This window comes from Fukomys damarensis, unplaced genomic scaffold, assembly GCF_012274545.1.
Source record: "Fukomys damarensis isolate Sample0158 unplaced genomic scaffold, DMR_v1.0_HiC HiC_scaffold_5, whole genome shotgun sequence".
Lineage (NCBI taxonomy): Eukaryota > Metazoa > Chordata > Mammalia > Rodentia > Bathyergidae > Fukomys > Fukomys damarensis.
The window spans coordinates 22985918-22998056 of NW_022900917.1; the positions used below are offsets into that span (position 1 = coordinate 22985918).

General features: G+C 34.2%; 1 protein-coding gene across 9 annotated transcripts in view; it reads right to left on the reverse strand.

Moving 5' to 3' along the window:
- Positions 1–12139, reverse strand: part of Slc26a7 (solute carrier family 26 member 7) — a 223662-nt gene that overhangs the window by 100946 nt on the left and 110577 nt on the right. For all 9 annotated transcript variants that reach the window (XM_010611993.3, XM_019205705.2, XM_010611994.3 and 6 more), the window contains 2 exons: positions 5428–5505; positions 4204–4299 (listed from right to left, as the gene is read on the reverse strand). In XM_010611993.3, the coding sequence (XP_010610295.1) occupies positions 4204–4299; positions 5428–5505 (174 nt within the window). The remainder of the gene's footprint in view (positions 1–4203; positions 4300–5427; positions 5506–12139) is intronic.

The window sequence follows — 12139 nt, forward strand, 5'->3', positions numbered from 1 at the left end:
TAATCCATGGCTCTTTACTGTTTAGTTACTTGGCAATAAGTGGTACCTATTTATTCCAACCATTGTTGGGCTCACCCAGGGCCCCACTGAGTCATCATGTAACTTTTTTGTCCATGTTACCTTTCTCTAATATCACTCTTTGCTCACTTCATGTTGCCTATTTACTTCAAGCTTTGAACTATTACTTCCAAGCAGTAGATTACCAGTTCCAAGATCTAAAAATTTTTTTTCAAATTATTTATAAAACACCTTCAAACTCCACAGGTCTAAATGCAAATTCATTAAATTCATCCCCAAATCTACCTTTCTTCCAAAATTCTCTTTCACTTAACATTGCTAATACTCTTCCAAATACTACATCCAGAAACATTAGAATATTATATTCCTTTCTCCTTTTTCATCTACTTGTCCAATAATTTCCCAAATCTATTAGTTATTAAACAAAAAAAATGTATGAATCCACAGCTTTTTCTCAATTCACTAATGATGCCCTACTTCACACTTACCTGTCTCTTCCCTAGACTATTCTGACAACTTCCTACTTAACTGTCTGCTTGTAATATCTGTATTGTAAGTACTAACTGTACAGTTATCTTTCTAAGTATAGATCTGGGTATCAAATTTATCTAATATATTAGATGTATTTGTTGTATTCTACTCCCTTATGTTGAAATAAAGCAAAAATAACTTGAAATGAATCTATAAAGGAGAAAAACAGCTCCAATAAAAAATAATATGGTCAGAACCCTTAACTGCAAAGTAATATATAGGCCATCCAAATACTGAGAAATTTGGATAATAGTCAAGGAGAAAACTAAAAATTAACAAATTAATTCTCAGAATTTCATTAACTACAGATTTTTCACAACCATGAGAATCTTGAAAATACTACACAATAGTTTCTTTGATAAGAACTCCTAGGGTCAAGAACTTGTAAATTCTATAGCTGAGGATGGGTCACCACACAAACAGAAAATGAACCCAGAGATTTATTTGGTATCATACAGTGAAAGCGAAGTGCCATTAGTATCACTTACAACCTTGCTTGCTAACCAAAGGATACTATTAGAGATAAAGCAAGAAGCAAGATGAAAAATGAAAAGTGAACAAGTGCTATGTCGTCAGAAACTCTGCAAATTCTCAGGCTTTGCTTCACCTAGAAACACATGCCCCAGTGACATGGCTTAATCAGAACTGTGGACTGCTCCAGTTCACTTCCTGTTTCCTACTAATCCACATTGTTTTTCATTATTTTTCATTGCAATTCTCAAATAATTATCAGGATTTTATAAATAATATCCTACTTATAGAAAGGAAAAATGAAAAAATAAAAATAAAATAGAGACAAAGGATATGTTTTGGACATGTAATAGGAATCTCAGAAAAAAACTCTAAAAGACATCTGAAAATTCAAAAAATAATTTTTTTTAAATAGACAAACTGAAGGAGACAAAATTAAAGAATTAGGTAATAAATCGGGTGGAAGTAAAAACACTAAGACATAAAAGTAATACTTGAAGGTTAAAAAATAGGTTATTGTCACTGGGCCTGGTGGCACATGCCTGTAATCCCAGCATTCGGGAGGCTGAGGCAGGAGGATCGCTATGAGTTTGAGACCAGCATGGGCTACACAGTGAGTTCCAGATCAGTCTCAACTACATAGTGAGACCCTGTCTCAAAAAACCATTCACAATTAGAAATATATAATTAGACATACAATGAACAATCCAAAAACTGCATACAGGAAAAATAAAAGAATCATAGCAAAACATATAAATATGAAAAAAGACGAAGTAAAATCAACAAATTTATAATTAATTGGGAATATAGCAAAACACAACTGAAAAGCAAAGATAGAAGAGAAATTTCATAATTTTTGATTTTGCGATCAAAAGGGAATGTGGTGCTCAGAAATTTCTCAACCACAGAAATATTTGACAATATTACCAAACTTTGTGGGCAATAGGAATGAATGCTGATCATTTATATATAAAAAACAAACTCATAAAATAACAGAAATTCATATTGACCTCCGATTTCTACCTCATCCTTCAGATACTGAATGTAATGCTAAGTCCAAAAGAAACTGAGAAAACAGATTTTAAACTCAGCCAATAGCTCCTTTTTGCATAAAAAACAGGTTATTATTCTCAAAATGAAATAGCTTGGAGAATGCAAAACACATGAACAACTCCTTCCTTATCAATTATATGGTGATAATATACAGAAAATAAGAGATAAAATGAATAATTCAGGAACGAGAACCTATTTTTAAAAGATGAAAAGTATTCGATCCTTGGTTCCCCCCACACATACACAAAAAAAAGTGACTACTAAATGCATTTCAGCAATAAAATTCTACATTTTCTATAACTCAATATATGATATTATTTTCTTCCAATTATGTTCCTTAGTAGAAACTTAGATGGAATTTATTCTAGACTAACTCACAGTATATGATGAATTATTGGTAAAGATTAACTCAATCTCCTGAATATTTTTCAAATCTATTTTTTCCTATTGAACTTCATTGTCTTAGTCTTCTTCTCTTCCCCATTTGTTTGCCCATTGAAGTCGTTCTCCAATTGCTGTATACTTGTTTAGTTTGATCCACCATCCTAAAATTATTTGTGTCCTTTCTAAAACATAAATCTTTCAGTGATGCTTCAGTGTCTTTACAATGAAGCCTGATCTTCTTTGTAGAACATTAGTGGTATTTCTCAATCCGACTCATTCTAACTTTTCCAACCTCATCTGCCACAACTCCCATCCTCATACTGAATATTCCACTGATGCTCAACATCTTGATTTGTAGAGTCAGACATGTTTATGCTCATCTCTGCGTCTTTGTATATAAGGTTATCGCTTCCTCTGCTAATAGCTATTCATTCTTCAGTTCTCCCCCTAGAAATCACTTCTAGAAGAAGGCTTCTCTGCTATCTTCTCTCCCCCACCAAAAAATGATAAGTTGTTTGCTTGTACGTGATTAAAGTGTTCCTTTTAAATATCTTTATATAAGGGTTATCAAGTAGCTTATTGAATAAGTTTTCATTCTCTTATTTTTTTTCGGTGAATTACCTTACATATATCACCCTAAGAAAAGGCCATGAACCTCCCTCAGCCTGGCTCACTGTGTCCTCTTGGTGTACCTATTAGCATTATTCTTTTAAGTCTCTGTTCATACTTCAACTCTGCTGTATCTTTCATATTAACCAATACAAATTAATGTTTGTGCCTCTAAATACAAGTACATTCTCCCACAATAAACTTGTCCTTCTACTTCTGGGTCATGTTGTATCATGTTCACATAATAAATTAGTGTTTCTGTGTCTGCTCTCTGCACAAAGAATAAGGGTCTGAAAAGGACAGGGATTGTCTCTTCATCTTTACACTCTTTGTGACACTCAGTATTTTACTTTAGTAAGAGCTTAACTTCAGGAGCTACTGTGAAAGTAGGACCAGCAAAAATAATCCCCAAATTCTCACAGAACAGAGGATCCACTGGAGAGGAAATGCAGAGATCATTAGGTTTCAATATGTTAAATGCCATAAGAGAGCTAAATAAAGTATCATGAAATACTTCACCCATATGGGACAGGGAGGTTTTCGATGCTGTTGTATAGGCAGATTTTCTAGAATGTACCTGTATTAAATGTTTCTGTTACTTAAAACACACTTCATTGTTGTTCAGTATAATTTAATTGGTTTCCAACAAAATTCTATTAATAATGTTCCCCTCAGTGTAACCCATTTAAAAAAACAATTCATATGATTTTTTTATATTTAGGACAAAAGTGGCCACCACTAAGAGTGTACCCTATATTCATGTAGCACACATTATGAAAGATTAATCCTATTTTTTCATGCATATTATAAATCATCATATTCTGGTAGTGTTCACTTACTGATGAAATTTGCTTTCAGACTCAATTTGCAATGTAAATTGGGTGTCCCCAAGCCATTCAAACTAATTAGTATTGCTTCAAATGTTCTCAAACTCCACATCCATTAGAATTTGACAAAATTCTGTTTCTGATAGACATTTTAATGCTTTTATTGAGATTTTGGAAATAGTAAGTGGTAGTTTGTAAAGTAAACAATTCTCAAATGGCTAATTCTGTTTTCTGGAAATAAAAATATTAAAACTTATGGTAACATATGCTTAAACCAAAGAGGAAAAATCTTGTTCAAATTTTTACTTACCCAATCAATTTTATCCACATTCCAATATTTTTTTAAATCTCGGAACTGTATTAACATTCCCTTGAGTCCCACAACAATAATGCTTGCAAGAACACACTACAAATGAAAAAATAAATTGAGGAAGCAACAAGATAAATAAAGATTTTAATCTGAATTTAAAAGGACCAAGATATTTTTATTTCTTTCTTTCTTTGTTTTTAAAGTAAAGCAGGAGAAAAGCAGTTACCACTTAGAGAACTAAAGTAATATTTGTTTTGCTTAGAACTACCTCATTGTACTTTAGGAATATAATATCAAATCTGGGAAATCATAGGCTAAATTTTATACAGTTCTTTTAAAAAGACAGAAATAAAAAAGGGAAAAGTAGTAAATATAAGGGTAAATATGACAATGACACAGGTCCCCTTAACTATAATTTTTCACTTTTATTTATATGAAATGTGTTTACTGTAGAAAAATACATATTTATATCACAGATTTCTCTATTATTGCTTTGAATCTCAATTATCTGGTTTTTGCCTAAAGATATTTATAACTTTCTTGGAAAGTTAACTTGAGTATTAGAAGATCATCCTATGGAAATGATATATTCTCACAGCACCAATAAGCATTAGAATAACAAATGACCAACACTAAATCATTTAGGACCAGGATTTTAACTAGGGTCACTTTGCTGCCTGGAATGTTTGAAGGGCAAAGTGAACCACTGGTACTAATGTTCTGTGCCACACGATATATTATCAAGGGTGCGAAGGTGTTTTGTTGGCTAATCCCTTGCCCATATTTTCTAACAAAGTTTTGATAAAATTCTTCCAATGTCTACCTTTTTTCGTTTTGTTTTGTTTTTTGGTTTGTTACTAAGGACCGACCCTAAGGCCTCATGCTGGCATGCTAGGCAAGTCCTTTACAAATGAGCTATGTCCACAAAGCCCAAAGTCTACCTTTCACAGCAAAATATTCCTAGTCTCACTCTCCAGAGGAGCACAAAACAACCCTAGCTCTCTGTGTTATCTTTTTCATACATAAAATGAAGAATTAGAAGACACTATAGTGTTCTTCATCAAATGTGGTATCTTTCCACCCCTCCCCTGATGCAACTTTTACTTATATCAGATGGTTTTCAAGTTCAGGATTATTGAATTTACCCTCCCCCAGAATTTTATATGCAATAATTCTGATTTAAAGTGATATTAAAAAGTAGATAGTAAAAAAGAATTACAGTACCATGGGCAGCCAGTACAGCAAAGGTCCTATTGCATAGATGACTATAAGGATGAAAATGCAAGATATTAGACAAGCCACCTGAAAAATACAAGACAGACAAAAAAGAAGATCTTGAATTTTTTTATTATTCCAAAGGTATGGGTGGTAATGGTGAATTCTTAGTTTATCTTGATTACAAGAAACTCAATGTTGGCACATCACTGCCAAATTGCATATACTGTCATGATCTACATTTTACAGCTGTGGGAAGCCAAACTTGACAGCTGACAAGCTGGTGCAATAAAATTAAGTCAGCGATGAGAAAGAAGCAATTCCACAGAAAAAAATAGGACACCATAAACTTTTATCACACATCACAGCAACAGATTTTAGTTGTTGAATAGTAAAAGTGACATTTCAGGGAAGTTCTTTAGCTTGTAGTTTGCTGAGCCTGATTCCCCTCCATATTTCACAGAGGGGTTTTTGGGAAATAACTAAACAGGCAGCTTAGAATTTCCCATGTCTGGAGTTCTCTGTTAGTAAGGCCTCTAGTTATGAGGCAGTTCTCTGAGATTACAGGCACTATCTCTGACAATGGAAGAGACTTAATTTTATTAACCCTGAAACATCACTGGTGTTATGTTCTAACCCACTCAGCCTGCTGACAAAGGGCAATTCAAAACATCTGATTCTTATAGCTATGCACTGTCTGATGGAAACCTGATTTCACATAAGCAAATGCTTGTGACTTCATCAAACCATTTGAGCAAGCTGCCACCCTAACAAGAGAAGAGAGGGCTTCCACAGGACTGCAAATACATCTACAACATAATTAGGGAGATGTCAAGGAGAATTTGGACTTACCAGAATGGCTTAAATTAAAAACAAATCAATTTCAAAAGTTGGCAAGGACTCAGAGCAACTGGGGTTCTCAGGCATTGCTGTTGGTAATGCAGCAAGGAACAACCTCTTTGAAAATAGTTTGACATTTCCTGTGAAAATATTCATTCACTTACCTTAGAGCAAGATTTCCTATGAGAAATGAAAACATATGTCCATGTGAGTACCTACATATAAATATTTATACCAAAATATGTAAAGGTTTTAAAAGTCCCTTAATTGTGGCACACCCATATAGTAGAATACCTCTTGGTAATAAAAAGAATATGGATGAAAATCAAAACCTTTACACTAGTGAAGGAAGCTAGATGTAAAAGGCTATAAACAAATAAAAAACAAATAGAAATTATGGGATGCCAAGGACTGGTAGTGGTGGCAGGGAACTGACTAAAAAGGGGCATAAGAAAACTTTGGAGTGATACAACTATTTTATATTTTGATTGTGTTTGTAGTATACAACAATATATTTTTCACATAAAATAACCTATAAAACTAAAAAGGATGAATTTGCTACATCTAAATATACTCGTATAAATCTTAGTTTTAAACAAATGAAATGGATAAGTGGTCTGTAATAATTGCTTGCATATACCTGAACATACCCAGAATTAGCTCGACATCAGTACTGGTCCTGAATCTGGTATTGCTAAACAGTGGAAGGAATCTGGGTACAGTGAGAATAGCTACAATTATTCAGCTAACAACAGGTCATTCAAATAGGCATAAGACAGGCCTTTCCATGTTGGCAGAGGCTGAGGGAGTCTTTTTTTTATATTAAGGAGGACTGATCTACAGCACTTCCCAGGGTCATGAAGGAGAGAAATAATTATTATATGAAAATTAAGTCATTAGTGATCATCCATAAAGCCAGGGAAGGAGGTTGAGGTATACCAAACTATCACTATACTGACCATTTTAGGACTTGCTGGTGATTGTACATGGTTAAGAATTTTTTAGACAATAAAAAATAAGATGCTAATCATTCTTCTAGCCTCAAAAGAGCTAGGTGTTGGTGTACAAATCGCAAGATCCATTCAGCTACCCAGGAAGTGACAGTAAGTACATTTTATATGTACTATATATATATGGAGAGAGAGAGAGAGAGAGACTAATTGCTATGTTTGTTTCAAGACAAAAGACAATAGCATATATTCTCTTTGCAGAACTTTTTACTCATACACTTATAATGCACATAAAAAAAATTCCCAGCCTTAGGAGCTGGAATGAACTTAAGCTACAGCCAAATTCCTTCCAAGGATCTGAGCAACAAAAAGGTTATGTGACTTTTTCAAGAATTAGGGAATTTAAAAGGCACAAAGGCTACATGAAATGTATATGGACAGCATCCATGAAAACAAATGCATTTTTAAAACTTTCTTTAGATTCGATTTTTACTCATTCCAACATACACATATAAACCACCAAAAAATATAAGATGATTTTCAGAAGATTGAGTTGAAGGTTTAATTTAGTTCCTTCTCTGTATATTGGGACTGTTCTGCCTTCTGACTATGAAAGCTGATAGTGGAGCTCTGGGTATTCAGCAAGAAAGTGGGGACATTGAACAGCAGAAAACAGATTGAAATTGGGAAAATTCATTACTTTATGTTTGTCTTGTGGTGCTGAGGATTGAATTCAGGGTCTTGTGCATGGTAGACAAGCACTCTACTGCTGAGCTATACCACTAGCACAGATGAGGAAACTTCAGAGCCTGAGAAAAATATTTTTCTTTCTCTCTCCTTTAAAAATAACACCCTAGTACCAAACAAAACAGAAGGCAAAATGGAAACTTTATTTTAATAAGCATATTAAAATGTTGATGATAATTCTAACATAAATATGCACACATATATTAATTTTCAAAAATTTGTTTTTTACTTTGTGTGCTTTGTTTTACTACATTCATAACTTGTGCTTTCTTACGAATCAAAGTAGGACACACATGATCCTTCTAATTTAAAATGCTGGCTCTGATTGTAAAGTGGTGCATTTGATTTCCAGCATTGATAATGCAAAATTTGCAAAGGCACAGTGACCCACAGCTTTATGCAGTAGTATTCCAAGTGAGGCTTTTCTGGTTCTCACAACAAGCAAGGGATTTTTCAAAGCTATGTTTTTGAATAAAGCTCCAAATGTTTTTAAGGCCCTTAGATAAATTACAATGCACTGAAGCTATCACAGAAATTAACATCTCTATGCAAAAACAATCCAACATAATCACACTTACACTTTTCTCTAAGTACTCTTTATTTTCCTTTACTCAGAAAACAAACAAAACTGAAGTATCTTCCTTGTAATAAGTTCCAGTTAGACTTTGGTTGTAATTAGTAAAAGTGTTCACACCCTTAATTATCCACAAAGCAACTATTTTCTAGGTATTTTATTCTTCTTCTATATCATACTAAAGGTCCAAAGACAGTTTTGTTTTAAAACTATACCTTTTAAAACTATATTTGCCAGTAAATTCTGTAAAAAAGTTAATAAAATAATGTGTACTTTTCTTGTTTTATTTTCAAATAATATGTATGCTGCACCTGCACTTATAAAACCTAGCATCAGGAGTAGGGTCTCCACAGCTGACGTTTACTTGGGTGGAGGAAGAGTCACATCTAGTCATTTCCTTTCTAAGTAGTTCTCAAAGACTAAATTCAGAATTCACTAAACACACAGCTTTGTGGAAAGTAATGGAATCGTGAAAGAGGCAGAAAAGGACAGAAAGAGAGACAGAGAGACAGAGCAGGATGTTGAGCAACTAAGGCAAGATTTAAAAGGCTTAAAGAAGATGCAAGCAAGGAGCCAGATTTTGAAAGAATAAAAAAATATAGTTTGGCAAATGAGAACCCGGAGGCAATCTCCGTGTTGCAGAAAAGCATGCCAGCTGTTGTTTTCAGTTGTGGCTGTGACGCCTCCACAGCAGATGCTTTCTCACATCCCTTGTGGTTCCACGAGGCCTCCTGAGGTCCCTGAAGAGCACTGGTGCATCTCCTCCATCGACAGTGAAGAGAAGCATGGAGAGGAGAGTGCCAGGGCTGCAGAGCCCCTCCACAGTCAGCCCTCTCCATGGGGAAGGAGGGAGGGAAGAACATGCCTTGCACTTGTGGTGTTTACCTAGGCAGCTCTAAGGCTTTCTCACTGTGGCCCATCTTTGGATTTCACATCTAAAGGGAACCACTGTACAAAGACATCTACATATGGGCATAGAAATATTCTGTGCCTCACCATGACAGTTGGCACTACGTGATCAGTATCTTTTGTTATTCCTCTTAAAAGTTGTAGTTTGATTTTCTGAAGCACTAAAAGTCATTATCCTTGATGCGCTAGTGTAAAACGGTCCTAAATTCACTGCCCAATACAGCCACATGTGGCTTCTGAGCCCCTGAAAATAGCTCATCCATATTAACACAAGTTGCAAATGGAAAATACACATGAGATTTCTAAGCCTCAGGATGGATGAATGTAAAAATATTGTAAATAATTTTTAAATTCCACCTAAAATTATATTTTACTCTATTGGGTAAACTATAGCATGGAGATTATTATTTTTAATTAATTTTGCCAGTTTCTTCTGTCTTTTGAATTCTGACTACTAGGTCATTTTAATTATTCAAGTAGCTATGATTAGAATTCTATCGAATAAAGCTTCTTTAAACATCCCAAGCCTAGTTTTAAATGGGATTTTCCTGATTAAAATGTACTATACTAAAGAAGAATAAAAACCACAAAGCCTGATCTATAGCTTCTAAGGTCAGCAAAACTGGTAGTTTTCATTTATATTTGACTACTTTCATTTCTCATTCATTTTGTCCATATAGAGTGATTTTGTGCCTACAATGTACTAGGACTTGGGCTACGTGCCACGAGTATGGTAAACCAAAGCAGACAGAGGCCAGATTCTTCAACAGCTTAAGTCAAAGATGGAACATAGACACAAGACATATGATAATTCTAATGAACAATTAATGTCAAACAGCGCTCAAGACTGAAGAAAAGGGATATAACTGACCCAGAAAAGGCAGTAAAATCTGAAGGATGGGAGAGTTAGTTTAGAGGGGAAGAGGAGGGCAAATCCAAAGACCTGGAGTGCTCAAGGAACAAAGAACAACCTCAGGGGACAAAGAAAGGTGAAAATGACATAGGAAACATTCAGCCCTAGGCAACCTGGAGGACTAAATCCTAAGGCCTGTGTCAAAGCCTGTCTGAGTTTGAGAAAGAAGTAACATGAACACATTTGCATTTTAAAAAGATGACTTTCTACAGAAATACTACAGTGCAGCATATCTACGAAAATACTGAAAATGTTTCTGCACAAGAGTCAGTTGTTAAATTAGCCTACAAATGTAACAGGGCTATAACTAATTTCATGGGTTGTCACTGGCCTAAAAGTTTAATGGCTTTTTTGTCTTAAAGGTCAATCTATTGGATATAAGTCTTGTGCATAAGAGAGACAGAGCCATTTAAGGAGTTGTTTTGTGAAATCATGTCTCATGTAAAAATGGTTTTATAAATAGCCTATTTAGAAGAAAACTTTTAAGGTTTGGCTTGTCTAGAGCTTTCTTCAAATCACGTTACTTATCGGTTATAACCACATAAACTTCAAAGTTGCAAAGTTAAAGGTCTGAAATGACCACCATGGGAAGGCATTCTCAATTTGGGTTTGTACATTAAATTAAATTATTTCCCTCTACGATTTTATAGGAATTGTTAGATACATTAGTGACCACCATAATAAGCAGAATATCATGAAAATGTTCTACCAAGCTTTGTTTTCATGAACCAGTGTTTTGTTAGATTTCTGTTTTTGTTGCTCTGTTTATTTTTTAACTTTTATTAGTACATGTTTGCAGTACATGATGCTCACATTCATCATGAGCAGTTGGTACATGTACATATCGCATCTTAATTCTTATTACTTCCCCTTTCTCTCCCTTTCCCCCCCCTCCATCTTTCATTTCTTTTGAAATTTAATGAATAGAACACCACAAAAAATTGCTATTAAGTTATGTTTTTTTTAAAAAAAAAACTACATTATTCTAACCATTCAAATGTATCTTCCAGGACAGAGAAAGAGTATCCCTCTATTTTGTCCTACTAATCAAATTTATGCCCTGAATTTATACCCTGTATAAGTATAGAAGCTTTCTCAAAGTATTCTTTCCCTTAGATATTCGAAGTTGAAAGTTACAAAGATCAGAGGATTTCCTTGTTACTACAATAGCAATTATAAAAAGTATCATAAATGCAAAAGAAAACCCTGGAGATGGAACACAATCAATAAACATTTCAGGAATTATATTTCAGCCTTCTCTTTTCATGTGGCAAATGACTGTGCTTTCCTCAGCAAGTTGGAGGCAAAACTGGGACTACAAAACTGTGTTGATGCATTCCATCAAGTCAGGAAATTTAAATATCAAATGACAAACAACAGGTTCTGAAAATCTCGTATTACTTAAACATGATCCAATATAATAAAATCAAGAATAATTATTAATATTTAAAGGGCATTTATTTAGTCCTCAGGCATTGCACACAATAAGTATGCATTAATTAACTCATTTAATCCTTACAACTTTGTATTTCTGTTTTAGCAGTTGAGTCCACTGAAGCTAGAGAGGTTGTGTTACTTGTGCAAAGTCACCCAATGGGGTAGACAGGGTACCAGCCCAGGCCATAGAACCAATTCTCTACACCTTTCACTATCTTTATTGAGCCTGAATGTGAAAAAAAGAAATCTAACATATTCACTTTCATGAGAAACTAGTTAGACACTAATATAGAATCTGAGGATTATATAGATTCCTCAGAATAAAAGATTCTATTTAAATTCACTAAAGAT